Raw genomic sequence first — 22,279 nt, 5'->3', positions numbered from 1 at the left:
ATTTGACATGATTTCTAATTTTTTTTAAGATTTCTTGGAGGAATTTCGGTACAGGACAACACAATGATAGTGACGTCTGCCTTCAGAGAGACCTGAGACACAAACCAGTGTACTGGTGTAGAGACCGTCATGATCAAAGACACGTGTTATTCAGCGCTGACAGACAGTGAACGAGAGAACACAGAAACGAAAGAACATGAGATTAAAAGTGAAGATGTAATCAAAGAAAGGTGAGTTAAACCTGACAGGTCAACACATAACCAAGGGAAAAGGAACAAAAATAATAATAAAAAGGACTGAAGGACAAAAGATTTTTGAAATGAGCAAAATAAAATTAAAGCAGGACTTCAAAAAAAGGTTCACAAAACTCTTGTGCAAAACTCAATACAGCTACTGTATAAAGAGTTGAAAGCGAGTGAATGTGGGAACTCACTGGTGGTGTTGGTAAGGCGAAAGGTGACAGAGCTGTCTGAAATATCACAAACGTTCCGGACGGACACCTGACAGGTGTAATTAGCAAAGTCCTGTGGACGGAGGTTTTTCAGTTTCAGCACCTTTGTCTCACCCTGCAAACACACACACACACATTCCCATGGTAAAAATACATCACGCAAAAAATGTATTTTCCTGTCAGTCAAAACATGCATTAACACATAATAACAAAATAATGTTTTTTGGTCACCTTCTGCAAACAGTGCCATTTACTTTTAGAATTTTTTCTATTTGCAGCATTTGACTGCTACTGAGTAATTCATATTTAAAATATGAAATCACATTTTCCCACCTGGGGCATCACAAAGTGCAAATTATGAAATACTACTACTAAAAAAAATCCCTTTATAAAGGCTGTAATATAAAGAAGCTGACTTCAAGTGAAAACAACTGTGGTGATGTTATTTCTTCAAATATGATGTCAGAAACAGGAAATATCAGAGCATAACAGGGTTAAAATGCATAAAACATTTTAAAATGAAAACATATTTATGATATTTAAATTTTAATACCAATCAAAATTTAAATACATTTAAATGTAATTATATACTACCAATTCAAATAAAACTGGCTTGGATTGGAACATTCAGTTTGGCTGAAAAAAATAAAAATGCTCCAGAATTTATTGTGCATTCTGCATTAAACAAGGTTCAAGATATCAAATAATGAGACCAAGTTAAATATGTCAGTAGTAATTCATGATGTTATTCGTGTGAACAAATGGGGCTCTCTTTATCATGCACACAAAGCCTCGGACATATGCAATGTCATAGGCTTTGTGTGCATGATAAAGAGAGAATGAATTCAGGGATTTTAAATTCCTCTAATTCTTCTGACTGAGTCCATCAGGAAAATGATTAATCCTCATTATTAATGGCAAATCCATCAATCTCCATCCATCCCACCTCATTCAAACAACTCTTTAATAACAAGTACTCTGATTATGAATTCATCACTGATGGATTGCTGATTTATTGAGTACGTTTCTCTGTGATTGAGCAGGTCTCCTGTGGTTATCTGCTATTCAAATGATTATTAACTCTAATTAAACTTTTTTTCTGTTTTAGTAGAAATAAGGCCAATAGAAAAGTCTTGCATATTGTCCAGCTGTGTGTGGGAGTGGTTGGCTTTTACTTAGTTTGGGGACAAAATTGTTTCCGAAAGTTAACTTAAATAGACTAAAAGTTGCTTTTGGGACACCCAGAGATGTTCATGAAATGAAATTATATGAAACAAAATAGTGACCAATTATTGAGACAGCCAACAGCCAACAGTCAACAACAACAAAAGCTTAATAAACCTACTAAATAATTTCTTCCAAAAAGGGTTGTAAGTGTCGGGGGTAGAAAAAGTCATGATAGTCTTGTACCTGTGTGTACAGAGGCTCATAAATGTCCACGCCGTTGTCTTTGCTCTGTTCGATTGGTTTATTTCCTCGTTTCCAGATAAAGCGAGCGGGAGGGTTGGAGTTTACCGTACAGCGTAAAAACACTGTTTTCTCCTGATAGTAGTTCCCTCGTACATCACCCACCGTCTGGTGCACCGTGAGCACAGGTTTATCCAGATCTGAAGAACAGACAGAAAGAAAGAGAAGTGACTTAGATTGGGAAAATGTCATCTTTTTAATGGAGAAATCTCAGAGGTAAATGCTCTCTAAACCCAGAATTGTAGAGTCTTGATCTTGTGGTCTCAGACAAGACCACTTTTTCCACACACAAGCACACTATCGTCAACATTAAACAAGTTTCACCAGAGTTTAAATGGATCTGAATGGATGGTTAGCCATTTCACAAACAGTCTCATTGTTTGAATGAATGATGCAATAATAGCTCTCTAATGCACTTCATTAAAATGGTTTAAGACCGACATTTCTTCAGATTGATAACTCAGCATGCATGGTTTTTAAACTACTATTAGTGCCTTTTTTAAGTTGTTTTTAGACTTTGATACTAAATATCACCATCAACTTAAACAGTATGAACAAAAACAATTGGCATCTCCTTGCATATTTCACAGAAGGATGGAAATAATACATGTGCCAAACAAGATGCACACACACAACACACAGATCATGCAGAGAACAGTTTCACATATGGAGGAAAGAGAGGTGAAAGTTAAATCTATGTGACTGTGTAACCCTGTCTGAACTCTGACCTCTCGCTGCTCAGTGATTCCCACTGAATGATCAGGAATCTGTCTAATAGTGTGTGTGTGTGTGTGTGTGTGTGTGTGTGTGCAGAGAACACAAATGAATGGATATATTTTAGCTTCTGGAAGAAACTTAAGCATAACACCTGAGTAAATTCAATAAGAAGCCTAAAATGAAAACATCACATCTGTCAGAGAAAGACTGACTAGGAAATCTGCTGATCCGTAGGGAATTCCCTGCCAATTCCACAGAGATTAAACCGGTGAGAGCACTAACACACACCACAATGACCGTGTCAAATAATCACTCAAATTTATTAGACGTCTGAAGCTAATCTGATGACCACAGGCCAGAGGAGAATATACCAATATACCAATGAGCAGAACCATGGATTTCTGTGCACTGGTGTGACTGTGTGTGTGTGTGTGTGTGTGTGTGTGTGTGTGTGTGTGTGTGTGTGTGTGTGTGTGTGTGTGTGTGTGTGTGTAAATTATAATGGTTTCACGGAATCAAATGATTCGCGATCCCAAAATGACTCAAATGGTTCGCGAACCCGCAGCTCCCGAACTGAATAAAATGATTCACGCTCCGAACTCCCGAACTGACTCAAATGATTCGCGATCCCCAAACTGACTCAAATGATTCGCGAACCCGCTCCGAACTACCAAACAGATTCAAATGATTCGCGCTCCAAAACTCCCGAACTGACTGAAATGATTCATGCTCGAACTCCGAACTGACTAAAATGATTCGCGAACCCACTTTGAACTCCAGAACGGATTTAAATGATTTGCGAACCGCTCCGAACTCCCGAATTGACTCAAATGATTCGCGAACCCGCTACGAACTCCAGAACTGACTCAAATGATTCTCGGTCCCAAACTGACTCAAATGATTCGCGAACCCGCTCCGAATCCCGAACTGGCTCAAATGATTCACGATCCCGCTCCGAACTCCCGAACTAAAATGATTTGCGATCCTGCTCCGACTCCCGAACTGACTAAAATGATTCATGCTGGAACTCCAAACTAACTAAAATGATTCGCGAACCCACTGTGAACTCCAGAACTGACTCAAATGATTCGCAATCCAGCTCTGAACACATGAGAACTCTTTGACCACAGCTGCTGGGCTTCAAAAGCTCTTGCAGCAGCTCAACACTGGTTTTCTCTGAGGTGCAGACATCCCAACCTGCAAAAAGTCATTTCAGGGAGGTATATATATATATATATATATATATATATATATATATATATATATATATATATATATGCTGTTATCATGCTAAGGAGCTGACTGAAAGCCAGCGACTCCACAGTAGAGACACGCTGCATGTTTTCAACAATGTTTCACCTGTATGAGAAAAACATGAAGAGAATCACTTAAGACACTTTGCTGTAGACCCATTCCACATAATAATATTCATTAAAACTGTATGTTAACAATAGGAGCTTGCTGCATGAATCCGTGAGTAGGCTACAGTTTACAAATCCATGGGAACGGATTGCGAAAGTGTGCGCACAGATTATGAATTCGCGAGTACAGATTAAAAAACCGAGGGTACGGTTTACAAAATCTGAGCGCACGGATTGGAAATTCGTGGGCTAGGATAGGACATTCGAACCAGAAAGACACAGCTTACATTACATAAAAATAAAATGTTTTTGTCTTATGCTCAACTAAAGTGAAATAATGAGCACATTTCCACTTTGAGAAACTCGTGTTGCTCTCGCCTTGACTCGCCATGACTGCCGCACATACTTGAATAAACAGAAACATGCCCACAGTGCGTCTTCATGTTTACAGTGGTTGGCATCCACCAATCCTACAATGCGTCGCTGCTGCAAACAGGTTAGGCTGCACTTCAGTCAAAATTTATTAATTAAAAAAAAAGTAACGGACAATGCGCCATATGGTAGCGGTAACGGAGTTAATTTATTTAAAAAGTAATGCATTACAGTATTAGTTACTGTCAAATGGAACTGTGTTACAATAACGCGTTACTAATAACCCGTGATAAGTAATAAGTGAATATTTTAATTTACTCACCTTCATGTCTTTTCAAACTTAATCCATTTTAACTCAAAACTCAGATGTAAAATTCTAATTAAAATTGCATTATTATTATTACAATTGGTTAATAATAAATAAAACATTTCTAAATTAATGGTTATAATGCTTGTTTGGACACATCTCTGGTTCCTCTGAGAATAAAAAACATCAACATAAAACTTTGTTTTAGAATGAATATATCGATATACATACTGAATCTCACCAAAAGGTTGATACCGTACAATCACAAACTTAACCCACAAACACCAACACACACCATTCTGTGTTCTGAAGAGCACAAACAGAGACGGACGTTTGATCCCAGCATCTTGTGAATTATTTAGCACTCTTCATATTTCTTGAAATAGAGCATCACATGAGTGTGAGCAGCACTTTTGGATTTAATGAGCACATACGAACAGCCCAGAAAGCACTGTGTGCCTGCAAAGAGCTTTTTCCAGGTTTCCTCTCATTTATTTGCTGATTAGATCACTTATAAATCAGTAGCTGTTCTCCCATGCACTCCCATTGTCTACATGGACAGAGTCAGCGAGGAATGTTATGTGAGTGAGTGTGTCTCCGTTATTGTGTAATGCATGCTTCTCCATCGTCCCCATACTGCTATAGGACTGCAGCATTATTTCCATAATGTGTGAGCATAAAACCTGTGATCTTATAAACATGAGCTTTCTCTTCACCTGGTAGGTCTGAGGGCATGGACCCACAATGCACCTGTTCTCTACCCACAGGAACATCCCTGTATCTCTTTCATAATTCAGCTCACTCTCGATGAATATGCGTGAAAGGACAGATATATAAGCAAACGACAATGTGTCCGAAACTTTTACATGTGCATTAAGAATATAAAAAAAAAGCATTATTAAATCTGATAAGGATTGTGTACTATAAGTTCATAATGATGGAATAGCACAAATGACTTGTCTAGGATTCAAAAAATAGTTGGATGTTGGATTTTCAGCCAATGTGAACAGGTCAATTTCAAATACCTAGAGTTCCTGGCGAATAAGACATTCTAATTATTTGAACATCACATTAAGCAGATGGATTTGTGGCTGAATGTAGCCTATATGAGGTGAATATAACAGCAAAGCCCGAGGCAGCAGAGATCTGAGAGGATCCACAGTGTCCAACAGCTGACATCCACAGGGGTTACTCTAGAGGTCACACACGTGAGGGTCACAGGTCAGCCTTCATATGAGTAAATCAATATTCTCTACACTTAACTTGTACAATTTAATGGGTGAAATATGTCAAGGAGAGGTCATATTTCACCACTCCAAAAAAAAAAGAAAGAAAGAAGATTATATATTGCATAAAGAAAATTTAACCAGATTTAGGATAATTCCCATTACTGTAATGCCTCTGGAATGTTTTAATTTTAAGTTTCTTTGTAATTCTCATTATTTCCAATGGTGCTTCTCATAAGATCCTCATCATTGTAATAGAGTCATGTGAAAAATTAAGGTTTAAAAAAAAATGCAGTACAAAAAGCACAAAAGTCAATAAAATTAATCAAAATGATTGTGATTAAGTATATACTAAGTCACATTAATTAGTTACTGTGTTTGAGTAATAAGTTATTTTTAAGGTATTTTTTAAGGTAATGAGGGCTTAACTATGCTTAACTAACATTTTAAAGACAAAATAAGACGGTGGTTCACAAAAAAATGTAATATTTTAAAAGCTATAAAATGAAGGTGGAAGTCAAGATGTGAGAGTTAATACATTATCAAAAAATATTACAAAATAAAAGTTATGGCACTGTAATTAAGAATTTTAAGGTTAAAAAAAAGAAAAGAAAAGAAATTAACATGACAATATGATCTTTTCACAAAAAGATCAATGACGTGCATATAAAAAAAAGAGTGAATTTAATGCAGACTTTCATATTAAAATGTCTGACTTTCTAGTAAGAAAGAGATCTTTGCTAGTAAGAAATTTCAGTGCATGTATTACTTGAGTCTATTTGCTCTCCAAATAATCTTCTTGGTTTTTAAGAGAAACAATGAGATTTTAAAGTTTGTGATCGTTTGTGATTTTTATTTAACAACTACAAGAAGCTCCAGTTAAACTGTCCAGAGACCAGCGGTTGCAAGCGATTTTAATAAACACCCTCCAAATAAGAAAGCAGATCAGGGACGGACTCTTAGTACTGATCCCAAACCTCCAGACTCTCAGCACACCTGCAGCCTCCTCTTCTTCATATCGGCTAATTACACTCAGCCATTCCTCGTCTCTGGCCCGCAGCAGGAAATGAGATATTTAGTTAACCCCACTGGCTCGGCACCAAGAACCTTCGGAGTGCTTTGAACTAGGGTGCAGTTTTAATTAAAAACCCCAGGCAAAGCTCTGAGAGCTGAACTCCGCTGGCTGAGGGGGTCACTAACCATCCGAACACTTCCCGAGTCGCCACCTCCTAACGGGATCAGAATTCCAGAGGAGAGACACAGAGGGACTTTGCTCTTTTGGATAGACAAAAAGAGAGTTTCTATAATTGCTTGTGCTCTGGCTGTTCTGTTAATTGGCCTAGATTTTCTTGGGACGATTAAATGCACGGATACAAACTCATAGCTGTTGGCTACAGATGGTGTTGTACAGTGATGCTGTTTTTTAATTGGCCTCCCAGAGTAATGACTGCTGTTAGAAGTAGTTTTCTTTTTTCGCTCTAGCTAGATTTTGGTAACTACACCATTTGTCTTACCAGATGAGCTATCAACCTGTCTGGGAATATTTAGGCACCTAATAACATAACGCACGACATATCCACAAATCCAGCTTTTATTCAGCAGCCCAGCGCGGGGCAATGACACAGGATGACACTGTTCGTAAAGCATGAAAACTACATTCCATTACCGTCAGAAACATCCAGAACAGCAGCAGTATAAAATGTTCACTCTTAAAATATATATCAGATATATAAGATGTCTGAGAGCAGGATTCAACATTTCGCTTGTGGTTTGGCTTCAGCATAAAGATTGCTAAAGAATCAATTTTACTTTTGCTCTTACTTGGAGTCAGAGATTTGAACAAATCCATAAGCCTAAGTATTGCATTTCTGGACTATAACTAACCCCTCAACAAATCAGGAGAAGCAATGAAAATTGCAATTCTTGCCATTACAACATGCCAATAATTAAATCTTTTGAAATCTGATATAAAAAAAAACCACAGCTTTTCTACACACTTTGAAAAACACATAATTCTATGACCACTTGATTAGTTTGGATGTGGTCCGGAAAAAAAACTAAATTAAAAAAGTTGTCAAACTTTATTGCCTGAGCACAGCAATGAATACAGATGAGCATTATCTGTCTATCATTATCTATCACTATCCCTTTAAATTACAAAATAAGAGCTACAAATTTCAAGAAAACGTAATCTGCCACGAGATAAAACCTATACCCCAAATAACTGGGGTATATTTGACAATAAATAAATACACAAACACTCTTATTTCTAGCAATTTCTGAGTACAAACTGTTTTAATTCTAGACTTTTTTTTTGTTTGTTTGTTTGTTTGGTTGGTTGGTTGGTTAAAAATCCCAGTCACAAAAGTGTCAAAATTGCTCACATTCTCAATATCATTCTTACAATTTAACTTGAACCAAGTTGCAGTTACAGTAAAGTTTTATTTGCCAAAGATTATTACCTCACATTTGGCACCTGGCAATTTGAGAGTGTTAATTTTGGACTATGTGTACGCATGTGGCCGCTAATACCCGTCTGCCCGCCTGTGCCCACCTGTTTACTCAACACGGGGCTGTTTGGACACACTCAACACTTTTAGCTCCTTCTGTCGACACTTATTTAATCACTCTTTCAATCTTGGGCCCTGTCTCTCTCTCTCTCTCTCTCTCTCTTTGAATTTCACCATCTCCATCTTTTCTTACTGTTATATGACTGGAGAAATGTCATGTGTATCACAAACCTAGTTAGCAATTCAAATTAGATGATGAGTGAATGCCCAGAGTAACCAAAGGCAACTCAACACCTCTAATCATTCAGAATGACTTCTCTAATCCTACTGATTATTGACAGATATTGACTAGGTGTTGTTGACAAGAAATCGTTTACATTTAGAACACCTCCAAGTCATTAAAGGAACACCCTGTGATCTTGAATTTGACAGTATTTTGTTACTAATTTATATACTGAATCAGCCTTGCTTTAAAACTATATGATACTGATAACTAAAAGCCAAATCTACACTCATTACTGTGAGTCGGCAAACAATAGAAACTTATTTGTTGGGTTTAGGAGTGAGGATTTCCATTACAAACGGTTTGTGCAAAGTGTCTGTGATTGATTCGAAACTGGCTGAAGAAGGAAGAGAAATCTTAGTGTTTAAAGGAACAGTTCACTCAAAACTGAGAACTGCATCTGACTCGTGCCATATTGCAGTCTTCTGAAGCCACATGAGAGCTTGTGAGACTGGTTTGATTTTTTTTTTCCTTTTCACTTTGTATTTTGATGGTGCTTGAGAGTCGCTATAAACTGAAGATCATTTTAAAAATCTAAATTCATAACAGGATATGGGTTTTTTATGTCAACTGTTCTTTTAATGGATTTTACTGTAAATGATGGTGAAATTGCTGCATTACTCCTATCGCCTCTTTCATCTGCTCACAAACTTTAGTCCCGACTCAAACTCAGCATGCCATTGGTTAAGACAATGTATCATACCATTCAAAAAAACTCAAAAACACAGCATTCACATTCTTCTGGAAAGTCAACCTATAAATGGCACACTAATCTGTGAAATAATAAACTATTATCTTTAATATCACAAAAGTCAGTGGTAATTCAGGTTATTTTCAAGCATTCATGATACTATTCTGTATATCCCAGCAGAATGAATCACCCTCATCTGAGTTTAGTGTGTCACAGTGGTTTACACATACTGAAAAAACCAGCACTTGGGCTCATTTTGGCTTCAAGTGAGTCATTAAGATCCTGTAAGATGACTGTCTACTGAAGACACTACAGTCAGACCTCAAGTGAAGTGGGCTGAAGGGCCCACTAAACCAAGGGCCAAGAGTGAAAAACAACACAATGTCGACACAATAACAACATTAATGTTATTTGCAACCAGTAAAACTTTCATAATGTGACATTTTCAGAGTACAATAGTACTACGAGACTTGACTTTAATTGAAAAAATAAGAGAAATTTGTGATTCACTTGTCAACTGAAATCTAGACTAATTTCTGATGTAGGGCAATTTTTGGGGGTTATATTGTTAAATTTTTACAAAATATTACAAATACAAACATTTTAACATTTTAATTCATTTCCTAAATATGACTAATGGTTGCAAACCAGGTGTGGAATTGCAATATGAATATGGATATTTCAAATTTAAAGAATTAGTTAAAATGTAATACATTAGAAATATATAAATATATAAATAACAGAAAAACAAGGGTTGTTAATATTCAAGAGAAACTTTGCATGTTGGGTTTAAAGATTTATAATAATCAACATATTTATGATACTTGGTGGATTAAGGCAGAAACAACAGTTAATTTTCAAGAATTAATTGTCTATTTTTCTTTAAACTCAATTCAATAAATTCCACTTCATGTCATTTTAATTCAAATTTCTGCTGTGGCTTATTCAATTTAAGTTCACAAAAATGAATTAAAAGTGAGTCCACAATTCAGAATTTTACACAACTGAGAGTCAGTGTTATTATCTTTAATTAAACCTAAAACCATTTAAAAAAGATCTTAACTAACTATATATATATTATTTTGATTTATTAATGTTTTAATAATCCATAATTTATTACTATTATTTAAAAATATTCATATACACTTTAATATCTTTAATATACACTTTAATGTTGCTATGAAACATTATAGTATCTCAATAATACAAAACAAACTGGGCCAGGAACGTCAATCTGAATTTGAAGCTGACTTTAACTGTACGTTATGTTTAGTGCGCTGAACGGTCACAGCATGAAGCCCAGCAGGAACTGAACATTCAAACAAACTGCTTCACAAATCTCATGACTCCAATACATCTCTCCAAAACAGACTGAGACGCAAAATATTGTGTGGGAGGTGGGGATCTTAACTTCTGGAGATCAATATGGCCCTGGGAGGCCCGGCAGAGCAGCGCGTGCCCAGCACGAGGGCCCCATGCTCCCTGGCCTCCTGGAGTGCAGGCCCACTGCACAGGGCACAGGGGAGCAACGCTCAACTGTTTGTTCAACCTTTCATTAAATAGCCATTTCATTTGACACACTCCCCAGCAGGACATGCAATGTAAGCATTTGTGGATCATCTTGATATAAAGCCCCTCTTTCATTTTAAGAGCGCTTTATATCTTCTTTTCCGCACCTTCCACTTTATTTACTAGTTTTCCTGGAGCTTTTCTTTTACAATTACTGGCTCTGCTCCAAAGGTGGAGGAGGTGTCAGGCAGGGAATACGCTTCTGTTCTTGGCTGATTTCACTCTTTTTGCGTGGTTCTTCCTTGGCTTTCCATCTCTGTGCACAGTTATTTAGTGGCAAATCCTTGAGAATTACACATTTCATATCCATTATATCTGAAGGCATTTTCAGAAAACTCAACTCACCCTGTTTTTCTCACATATATCACATAGAAAAACTCTTTAAGAATGTATAAAACAAAAGAAAAGAACATTCTTGAAGGTAAAGAGCGCAGTTTAATGTTAAAAATACATTTTCCTATCACAAATATGACAGTCAAGTAAAAGACATTTGATAATTTGTCTCTGTGTGCCATCAAAACATCACTCTTAACCAATGGTGTGAGTTTGGGGGCGGGACTACCTGTTTGTTAGTCCAATAGGAGATGAGGAACTGACAGAAATTTCTCACTTCACCTTCAAAAATATCTATTATTGGTGCAGTCCAACATAGCCAAATCAGTTGTTATTATTTCATTTCAGTTTTATTAATTTTTTTCCTAGAACCACACATTTAATTTTATTTTTCAAAGTGTGTAATTTGTGTACATTTTGATAAAACACTTCCTTCAATGCACTGCATTTTAAAGTGTTATCAATAATTCGTGAAACTTTGAATACTAAGTCATCAACTAGCATAAATGATAAATATCTATCATTTACACTGAAGACACAAACACACTTCAGTCTGGACCTCAAAAAGACATTCAAGACTAAACCTGTCGCAGCAGAGAAGGAAAAACAACAGCCTAAAAACAAGCCAAACCCAAGTTTTGGATTCCCAAGATAGAAACCTCTGTCAAGAACTATCCATTGAAATTTAGCTCGATACAACATGTCTGATGTCCATCTCAAAACTGCCCAACAATCTTAAAAAAAAGAAATGTCAGAAATGACCAAGGCTTCTATCAATACAATCATACAGTCTCAGATACAAGCAGTCTCAGGATGTAATACTGTTAGACTTCATATAGATTCCCTGAAATAGATTCCCAGCCACAGCGCAGGGTCAAGGGAGCGACACGGTCTAGACTTCTAACAAGTCAATCCAGCGTGTCTGCACAGGGACCGATTGAAACAGAGCTCCGGACAGCTCTGACAAGCCTCAACCTTTCAGTTTCCAGGTATTTGGACACGTCTATTGAAATAACAAACAGGCGACGGAGGCCGAGGTGATTGATGGAGTGAGGGGGCCAGACTACACCCTGCTGGTGGTCTATGTGCAGATTCATTCAGCCTGAATTTCTTTATTTTTCTCCCCTTAGTTAACAAAAGCCAGAGAAAAGGTCAAGCTGGTCTTGACTTGGTGGTCTATTGTATAAAAATAACCTTCACAGAGAATGGAAAATGCCCATAGCACCCGGTGAGGAAAACACATCTCAGATGTAAAAAAAAAAAAAAAAAAGAGAGAGAAAAGAGCGTGTGGACATTCAGACAGATGTTATCGGCGGCTCATCCAGAGACACTTTTATTCAGCTGTATTTTTACTCCCTGGAGACACAGAGACTGAGTGTGTGAGAATAGCTAATATATATATATATATATTAGGGCTGTCAAAAATAGTGCGTTAACGATGTTAATTAGTTGTTTGTCGTTAATTACGTCAAAATTTTTAACGCATTTCACGCATGCGCAGTGTGACAAATTATTCATGGCGGTAAAGTCTCGGCGATCTCAGCGAAAACAGCGGCGAGCCCCGCGACGAAAACACCGAAGAAGCTTAAGGTTTTAGTACAGTTACTCTCAAATACATTCATGCCAAGCTCGATAAACAGAGACGACTTTGGTAGTTGATACGCTGGAGCTTCTTCCTGTTATAGCGTCCTGTGTTTCACACTGCGCATACGCAGAACGCCTACATGCAATGCAGCAAAAATTACAGCTGTTTGGAAAAGCATATGCATTTTTACTTGCTTTTACTGGCACTTGAAGCCTTTAAAACGTGAAAATATCGATCCTAAAGTATTGTGGCAGAGCAAATGAACACCTCCCAAAAACAAGAGTGCCCAGAGTGCTGCTTATGGCGCATGTTTGTGTTTCTGAGTTCATTCTTTCGAGTTTCTCTATGCAAAATTTCATAGATATGTGGCTATATTTAACCACTGGTTCACCTAAAACTCTTACACTATCTGTAGTTAAATGGCATGGTTTGATATAGTGCTCAGGTAAATTTGATTAAGTAAATGTTAAACTTTTGAAGTTCAGAAAAAAAGAACCACATATTGATGAATCAATACATGAAAATTATGTATTTGTGTCCTGTTATTTATCTTTTGGTATGCATTTCAGAAAAAAAAAATTGGTTAGGATTCAGGTGTAATTGCAAATAGTGATTAATCATGATTAATCCACTGAAAATTCTGATTAATTTGATTAAAAATTTTAATAATTTGACAGCCCTAATATATATATATATATATATATATATATATATATATATATATATATATATATATATATATATATATATATATATACATACATATATATATATATATATATATATACATATATATATATACATATATATATATATATATATATACATATATATATATATATATATATATATATATATATATATATATATATATATATATATATATATATATATATATAAAACTAAACTCATATTAAATTAACACCACCCATTCAATGCATGTTATTACAAACAATGTTTGTATTTGATCAAAAAAAATATTTCCTTATTTCCCATTCCACTTCAAATCACTCCTTTCTGACATATAACACCCGGATTTCCACCATTCACTCATTTCCTGACAAATACAATATAAAATAAAGTCAAGTCCCACATATTTTCACTGTTTAATGTGTCATATTACAGAAGTAAAATGAGTTGAGAACGCCGATTCATGTTCATCTCTCACTGTGGAAGGAGAAGTGTTCACAGGGAAAGCTTCATATCCATGATCACTTCTGAATGAAGCGCTCTGCTTACACTGGCTAGGTTGGACGATCACATGTCGTTTCCTTCCTCAACGTGTGCAACCTTGCAATCTTGAGCCAACATGAATAGTTAAGCGCAACGATTGAAGTGTGAACGGTTTTAAGCTCGTACAACAAGCATCAGATATATTCCAGAGTCTACAGTGAATTCAAAAGTACAGAGCGCTTCGCTTTAATTACAGGTGGATCAAACACTGTAATCCTGCTGCATACAGAACTGGAGCTCATTAATGTTGACAGGTGCTGCTGCACACCTGCTTGGCTGTTTTTATCTGCGCTTGATGGCCAATGGAGCGGCATTATAGCACTTGAAAGCACTTTATATATGATTAAGAGCAGTATGCCATTAAACGCTCTGGGAATCAGATTAAAATAACAAACGTGTTGCCTGGTATCCATCATTTTTTCTCAAGCCCAGATAAGCATTTGGCCAGAGGCAGTTTTATGAACTGAACCCAGCAGTAAGTTTAGTGTTTGTTTTCAGTTACCATAATATTACACAAAATATTACAAGACGAACCTCACAGTTCAGAAGGTAAATCTTTCAGTCACAGGGAGCAGAGAAGAGCTGCATGCAGGGTGCAAAACTCCCACAAGGCACAGTGGGTGACCGCTAATCCACTCTAGAGGAGAGCTCTCAGACAAACCATCACACTAATATTATCATGAAATCTCTGTCTGTGCTCAGTAAGATGAATAGAAGACAAAAAGACAACATGACAAGACCAAAACCATTTATAGATGGAGTATGTGACCAAGGACTCCAACTCTAGTATACAGTATACTATGTATAATGCACAGTATTCTGTAAGTAAATCATTTCATTATGAACAGATATCAGACCACTCTCATACTGCTTCAAACTAAGAAAATACCAAAGCTGTTATCTTTCAAAGAGTGAAAATGGTCATAATGAGCACTGGCTGTCAATACTGGGGTGGATAGATGAGAAAATAATAAATGAGTAATAATAGTAATTAGTATTATTGTTATTATTACACCTATGCATAAATATTAAACATGTATATAATGTACATATATACTACATTATATCAGGTAACACTTACATAAAAATAGGTGATAAAAAACTACTGATAAAACAATAAACAATAAATAAATAAAACGATGAATGGATGGATGGATGGATGGATGGATGGATGGATAAAAACACAGTAATAGTGACAGACAGAGAGACATAGACAGACAGACAGACAGACAGACAGACAGATAGACAGATAGATAGATAGATAGATAGATAGATAGATAGATAGATAGATAGATAGATAGATAGATAGATAGATAGATAGATAGATAGATAGATAGATAGATAGATAGATTAAAGCAGATTAAAACACACTCAGCCAGTCAACAATGACACTCAGCAGTCTGTGTATTTGTCTATTTATAGTTTGGAGGGTATGAACTCCTCTCATTCACCCTGATGGAAGTAATCGATGGTTTTCTGTGTCCTGAGGTGAGCTCTTAGAAAACAGCAAGTATCCGGGAGTCTATAAGGTCAGTCTCTGGGGAGTGATCTTTCTCAAACACAGCTGCATTTCTCTGACATGTAAGTGATCCGCGCGCCACACATTCAGAATATATTTCACATGACTCTGCTGCCTCTGTGATTGCAGGGGACACATGAATCACTATAAAATTGCCAGCAGTAAATAGCTGCTTGTGTGAAATGCCAATGTGATGTTATTGTTGTTGTTTTTCTCTTAGAGAGTTGATTGAAGATGGCATCTTGAACTCGCTTGGCCAGATTCTGCTGTCATCTACTCCACTGCTGTGACACAACTGTCCAAACTGCTGAATCTAGTAAAAACTATTGTGTTTGCTTCACTATTTAGAAACAGAGACTCCATTGCATGGATACTTCAGATATTATGACGTTCTTACTATACTTTTGTCGCTCAACCGGTCACCAGCAGCATAGCCAAAAGTGACCGTTAATTCCAATCAGACTGAAAAAATGGCCATAACTGGTTGACCTACTTGACAAGTGAAGCCTATAGGTAATATACAACAGAAATAAAACGGACCAGAATAAACATTTAAATACAGACTTTCAAGAAAGGCATGATTTTTCTAAACAATAAATAGGTTGACATGAAACTACTGCAGTACACTACCGTTCAAACATTTGGGCACATTAAGTGATTTATTTGTTTTATTTGATGATAGTAAGAAATGTTTCTTAAGCTGTAAATCAGCATATTAAAATGATTTCTGAAGGATCATGTGACACTGAAGACTGGAGTAATGATACTAATAATTCAGCTTTGCATAACAGGAATAAATTCATTTTTTTGATATATTCAAATAGAAAACAGTTCTTTTAAATTGTAATAATATTTCACAATATTACAGTTTTTACTGTTTTTTGATGCAGCCTTGGTGAACACAGAAGACTTTTTTTCAAACATTAAAATGTCTTACTGACCCCAAACCACTCATTTTGATCAAAAATGTCATGATCTTGTAAAACAAAGGTATCTATGCCAAATAATTACATCTTTATAGGCCCTGTAACAAAAAAATACAAGCTCCACATTTCAACTTGAATGACTTGCCCTCATAGACATTCATTGTCTGTCCATTATTGTTCATGCAGTTTTCAGTTGGTTTTTACAAATTGAATGTTAAGCCTATGGAAATCGATGGAGCTTAAGTTGTATTAAACCCAAATTATTCCTTGAAGCTGCAATGACCTGTTGTTGTTGTTTTTTCAGTAGGGTTGAGCTATTTTATTGATGTGCACCAATACACCACTCATAATTAGTTTATCACATGTGCCATTAAAACTACATTTGTGCTATCCTGAGGTGATCTCTCCCTTGCATATGTCACAGGTGCTGTGGAAAGTGCTTTTCGCTGTATTACTTGTCTCAACACTATCTGACCATTAAGTGTGTTGACTTCAGCTTGATCTCTGAACGTTTGCTCTCTGCCTCCACATCCATGAAAAAAGAGAGGATGAAGCAGATCCGAAACAAATGTACCAATCTGCCGGGCTAAATTTAGGCCCATCCTCTAGTCTTGACAGGAGCGGGCAATGCAGCAGCGTGGGTGATCTGCTAATGGAGGCCTGAGAGGTGAACTATAGATCAGCGCTTCAATATTAATGCTGCTACAGCACAAACTCAGGAATCACATAACAGCCACAAAGAGAAACACTAGAGCCGACACTGTCAGCAGTTTGTCTGCGTGTAAGTATTAAATGTTTAATTTTCACTCCTCACTGTTAAATGTATCCAGGCCTTTGGAGTAAAAGAAGAACAGGTAATGAAGAAACTATGAAATTCAATATGGAAGATATTTATTTTTAAAAAATTACGCGAATGAGGTTTACTAGTGTTGTAACCTACTATAATTACTTTCACCTGCAACTGAATTTAATTTAAATATTATTCCTTAAATTCAAAATTTCAATAAAAAATCCATTAATCCGATTTTGTCTCATTTGTAAGTTGCTTTGGATAAATGAAATTGCTAAAAGATTAAATGCAAATGTAAATGTTTGCTACAAAAATTCGAATTTAAGATTGTACACCACCCTAACACACACTGTAAATAAAATAAAATTATATTAAATAAAAAATAATAAAATTATCAGTTAAAATAAGGGTAAAATAATATAAATAAAAATTGTTAAAAATAAGTATAATATAATAAAATAAATTATATATAAAATAAAATAAATTAAAATAGTAAAAGATAAAGGATTTAAGAAAATAATAAACAATAAATATAAAATATAAAATAATATTGGTTAAAAAAAAAGATAATAATTAAATAAGAAATAATTAAATAAAATGTTGCTTGCACGGTACTCTAACATACAAACTTCATTCAGAAAGGGTCAGATAGAGAAGAAAGCCAGAGAAAATAAGAGAAAGAGAGAGTGAGGGAGGCCCAAGGAAGTCAAGCCTCTTTTGAGAAATATCTAGAAATAATTCCAAGGTCGACTTTCTTGGTATCGAGGGGTTTGGAATAAACACAGCACTAATTAGCCCAAATGCGATACAATAGACCTATCTCAGATTAGTGTGATGACTGAAGAGAGTCTCCAAACTCTACCATTCTCCTGCTGTCATGCCACGGTTGAAAGGATGATAGTTTTAGTGATCAAGGTCTTCATGAGTTGTCTTTCAACTCAAATTAACCAAAACATCTCATTTTACAAATATATGTGTGTGTGTGTGTGTGTGTATAGTGTCATAACCAATCACTTTGATTGGGTGTCACTCACAACTGTATTTCTTCACAAAAATAAATATTAAATAAACCTTATCTGAGTGACACCCCAGCACAGTACACAAGTCCTATTGATAGCAGACAAAGCCGACTGTGTTTGTGTCCCCCACACAGGACTCTAGGGTCCGTCAGAGAGAGGCTCATATACTGCAGTGTGGACACTAAATGGCCTATTCTGAATGCAATCAATGTCTCATTACATCCCACCGTTATAAATCTGAGCCCTATTTAGTCTGGGGATTAAAGGAAGCAGGCTAGAGCAACACCCATCGATGCAAATACATCACAAACAGATCCATGCAGAGACACGCACCAGTGGCTGCTCACACATACCCTGCATTCAGAAAGAGACAGGAGCTCCAGCACATATATGCACATACATGCACGTGAAGTCAAACTTTATGCGACACTCTTCTGCTAAGCTAATGGAATAGTTCACAAAAAAAAAAAAAAATGTGGAAGAATAAAACAGATTAATTTTTCATTATAAACATGAATGAGAACTCTTTGTTTTTGTTAAGAGATTCTAGCTGACTCAGTGATCCAGAAGCAGTGAAATATTATTACATTAAAAAAAAATTAAATTTAAAAATATTTTAAAATGTAATTAATTATTGTGATGCAAATCTGATTTTTGTTGTTGTTGTTGTTGTTGCATCATAACTCTCCAGTGTCACATGATTCTTCAGAAATCATTCTAATATGCTGATTTGCATAGATACATTTCTTATTATTATTATTATAAATGTTGAAAACAGTTGCTAATATTTTTATGGAAGCATTTTTAAGGAATCTTTAAAAAAAACATATATATATCTGAAAGATAGTGTTGTTAGCACACACTTACAGAACCTGCTAAGCATGATTCAGAATTTTCTAAATCTTTTGTTAGTTACAACTAAAAAAGCTTAAAAGAATGTTCTACAAAGCAGAATAAATTAAGATTGCTGAATGTGTATGTTAATGCTATATAGATTAAATGATAAAAAATGAGGGGAAATGAGTGGTTGTGTTGCCAAACATCATTACTGAGATGGACACTGTCACCAAATGTCCATTTATCATTTATAAATGCTATTTTATCACCTTACAACCTGCCACAAAATACATCCTCGTGAATCGTTAACGGCTGCTTGTGAATTTATAGCTCATACATTAATATGATGAAAAAATTACACTGGTCCTGTGCCAAGACTTAGTATGCTGCCTATATAGGCATGATTCTGCTTCCTAATGATACCTTCTTATTGCCAGATTCTAAGGCAGTCACATATGTGTCCTTTACTGATGAGGCAACACAAGAATTGCAACAAGCTCAGTGGAAAAACAATCCATCCAGGTTTGCAGACGAAGTACTAAAGATAAACACGACTGATAACTGAAATATATTTATTTTACTACAAAAAAAAAAATGTATTTCGGTTTGATTAAAAAAGCATGTGCTGTGAATTTTGATGTTTATTAGAGTAGCACATTCACAGCTTTGCAACATGCTAATGTCATTCTGTATTAAAATCAATTGCAAGTCAAGTCATCCATGTGCTTGCAACACTAACTGTATTAAGTTATTACCTATGTTAGCTTTGGAGACTGTTCTAAAAATCATTTACAAGATTCTTTATCCATTAAGATGCCATCTACGTAGGCAGCAGACAGCATGGCTCACTAGGGATTGAATCAGAGGATCTACACCATTGTGAGTCACCTGGCGATTGTCATCTGTGGAAGCCTGGCTTTATCATGTTCCACATACATTCAGACCGGGAAGTGTTTGACATTTACACCAGGAGGAAACCGTATCCGCATCTGAAGCAGGACTGCAGCTTCAGAGCAAGTTTCTACTGTATACAGTGTGTGCATGTCAAGCTACAAGAAGCCGATAGAAAAGTGGGAAGCACACTGACAAGTAGAGACTCAGAGAACATGACCTAACTAAGAGAAACACGCTAGCAGACACACAAGCCTGAAAGCTGGCAGAAGATAAAGGCTAGCTGCATTATAAACACCACAGACTTCAGACAAAGCTGCGCTTCCTGGAAAAATTCATGAAAGTCCAAAGTGCATGAAAAATATAAGAAAAAATATATGTGAAAGCTTTGCCATGCTGATAAAGCACAACCAACAAAAATTTTATAAAAGTAAATTAAATAAACAATAATTTACAAAAAAATATGTTTTTTTGGAAAACATAAAAGATAGTAACACAATTAAATAATAAAACAATATTCATAAAATAACAGCAGTACATAAAAAAATAACAAAAATAATAATAATACTAAACAAAAAAAAGTAAAAGACAAAAATGCATAAAAATGGTTTTAGTGCTTCTCCAAAGTTAAACATCCTGAAACTTTTCCCATTAAAGATATCTCAAATTATATTGAGAAAAGACAGCGCCTTTGAATACTCATCTAATAGAAAGAGAAACAGATTTTTATTTATCTTATTTTTGCTGAATGAAGCCTGAGCAATCAAAAGCATATTTTTAAAGCAAAGGAAGAAGGTGGTCTGTTCTATTCAAGAGTGCCTCTCCTATTACAGCTCCACATTTCACACTTCAATAAGACATGCATCGGCAAAAATATATGAAAGCTGACAGAAAGTTATTAACCATCTTTGCAAAGCGCACAATGGGTGTATGTCTGCACGATGTTGATGTGGATCTGAGAGTTCATCTGAATAAGAGACTAAATGAGTTGATGCCAGGACTGATATCCCACACTGATAGCACACAGTCTACTGTGAGAAGTAATAATGTTTCAGCTTGAGAAAGGGAACACATTGAGAATTCCCTGGGATCCAGGTTTTCTCATTCCCATCAAGTGTTTGTATCTCTATAAGCAGGACTGCTATTCATGATATAAAGCTTTTGCAGATGTTAAAGAAACAGTTCACACAAAAAATGGTATGTCATTCAATGACCCGCATGTTGATCCTTACCTATATGACATCCAGATGCACAAAATGAAATGTTTTCCATCTGAGGAAAGTAAATGTTGATTCAGACTGTAAAGCTTAATTAAAAAAAAAATGATAACACAGTTCATAAGATTTAAGCACTTACAAAGAAAATACATTTAATGACAAAACAAAAAAAAGAAAAAGTATGAATTTCATGTTATTTTTTAGTAATTTTATCTGATCAGATTAAACTCTTATCTCTATATATTAAATATCTTTCTGAACAATAGCACTGGCAGATCTCCGTCATTTCTGCTGCTGTTTCTTTAAATGGCGAAAGAGAACAGGGTTGGAGGATTTATTGAGAATGAGAGTGAGCTGGAACAGAGGAAGAGCAGAGACGCAGAGACCTTGTAACATTTGTGTCCTGCGGCTTCGGGGCTTTGTAGACACAATCTAACTCTGAATAACAAGGTTTAAACCACACAGAGAGATAGAGGGAGTTTAAGAGAGAAGATGCACAAGAATGACTTTTAAAAGCTCTGTCACCATCTCCAATGGTCAAAACAGGGAATGACAAACTCTGGTCTAGAGGAATTTAAAAGTGTATAATTTACTTTTCTTGTTGCTTTTCTCTCATTCAGTTTTCATATAAAAGCATTTTGGCTTTCCTTCTCAAGCGAATCTCCCTGACAAGCTCATTTCAGCAATAAATCGTGTCTCATTGTTCATTTTTGCTAATGTTTATTCAATACAAAGTTGAACGAAACCTACTACAGACAATGCATCATTACTTTAACTCATATTTCCTCATCTGAAATCTCCCCTGCCCTTCGGGTGACTTCCGCCAAATCAGATGCACTTAAAAAGACACAGCTGAGCAGTTCAGACACCTTTAAAAAAAGTCTCCCTATATTCGCACTACACTAAATGATCTTAATGATAAACTAAAGCTCACTCTTCTGACGCTTCATGCCAAGTTCGGCATTTCAGCAAGAG

The 22,279-nt window shown here is 35.8% G+C and overlaps 1 protein-coding gene across 1 annotated transcript in view; it reads right to left on the bottom strand.

Moving 5' to 3' along the window:
• Positions 1–433: 433 nt before the first annotated feature.
• Positions 434–22,279, bottom strand: part of LOC113072593 (MAM domain-containing glycosylphosphatidylinositol anchor protein 1-like) — a gene marked incomplete at its 3' end in the record, with an annotated part of 79,243 nt that continues 57,397 nt past the window's right edge. The window contains exons 5-6 of the mRNA XM_026245590.1: positions 1,862–2,058; positions 434–566 (exon numbers count right to left, since the gene is read on the bottom strand). Coding sequence (XP_026101375.1) covers positions 434–566; positions 1,862–2,058 — 330 coding nt within the window. The remainder of the gene's footprint in view (positions 567–1,861; positions 2,059–22,279) is intronic.

Source organism: Carassius auratus, unplaced genomic scaffold (assembly GCF_003368295.1).
Source record: "Carassius auratus strain Wakin unplaced genomic scaffold, ASM336829v1 scaf_tig00009580, whole genome shotgun sequence".
Taxonomy (NCBI): Eukaryota; Metazoa; Chordata; class Actinopteri; order Cypriniformes; family Cyprinidae; genus Carassius; species Carassius auratus.
This window is presented reverse-complemented; position numbering and strand designations above follow the sequence as displayed.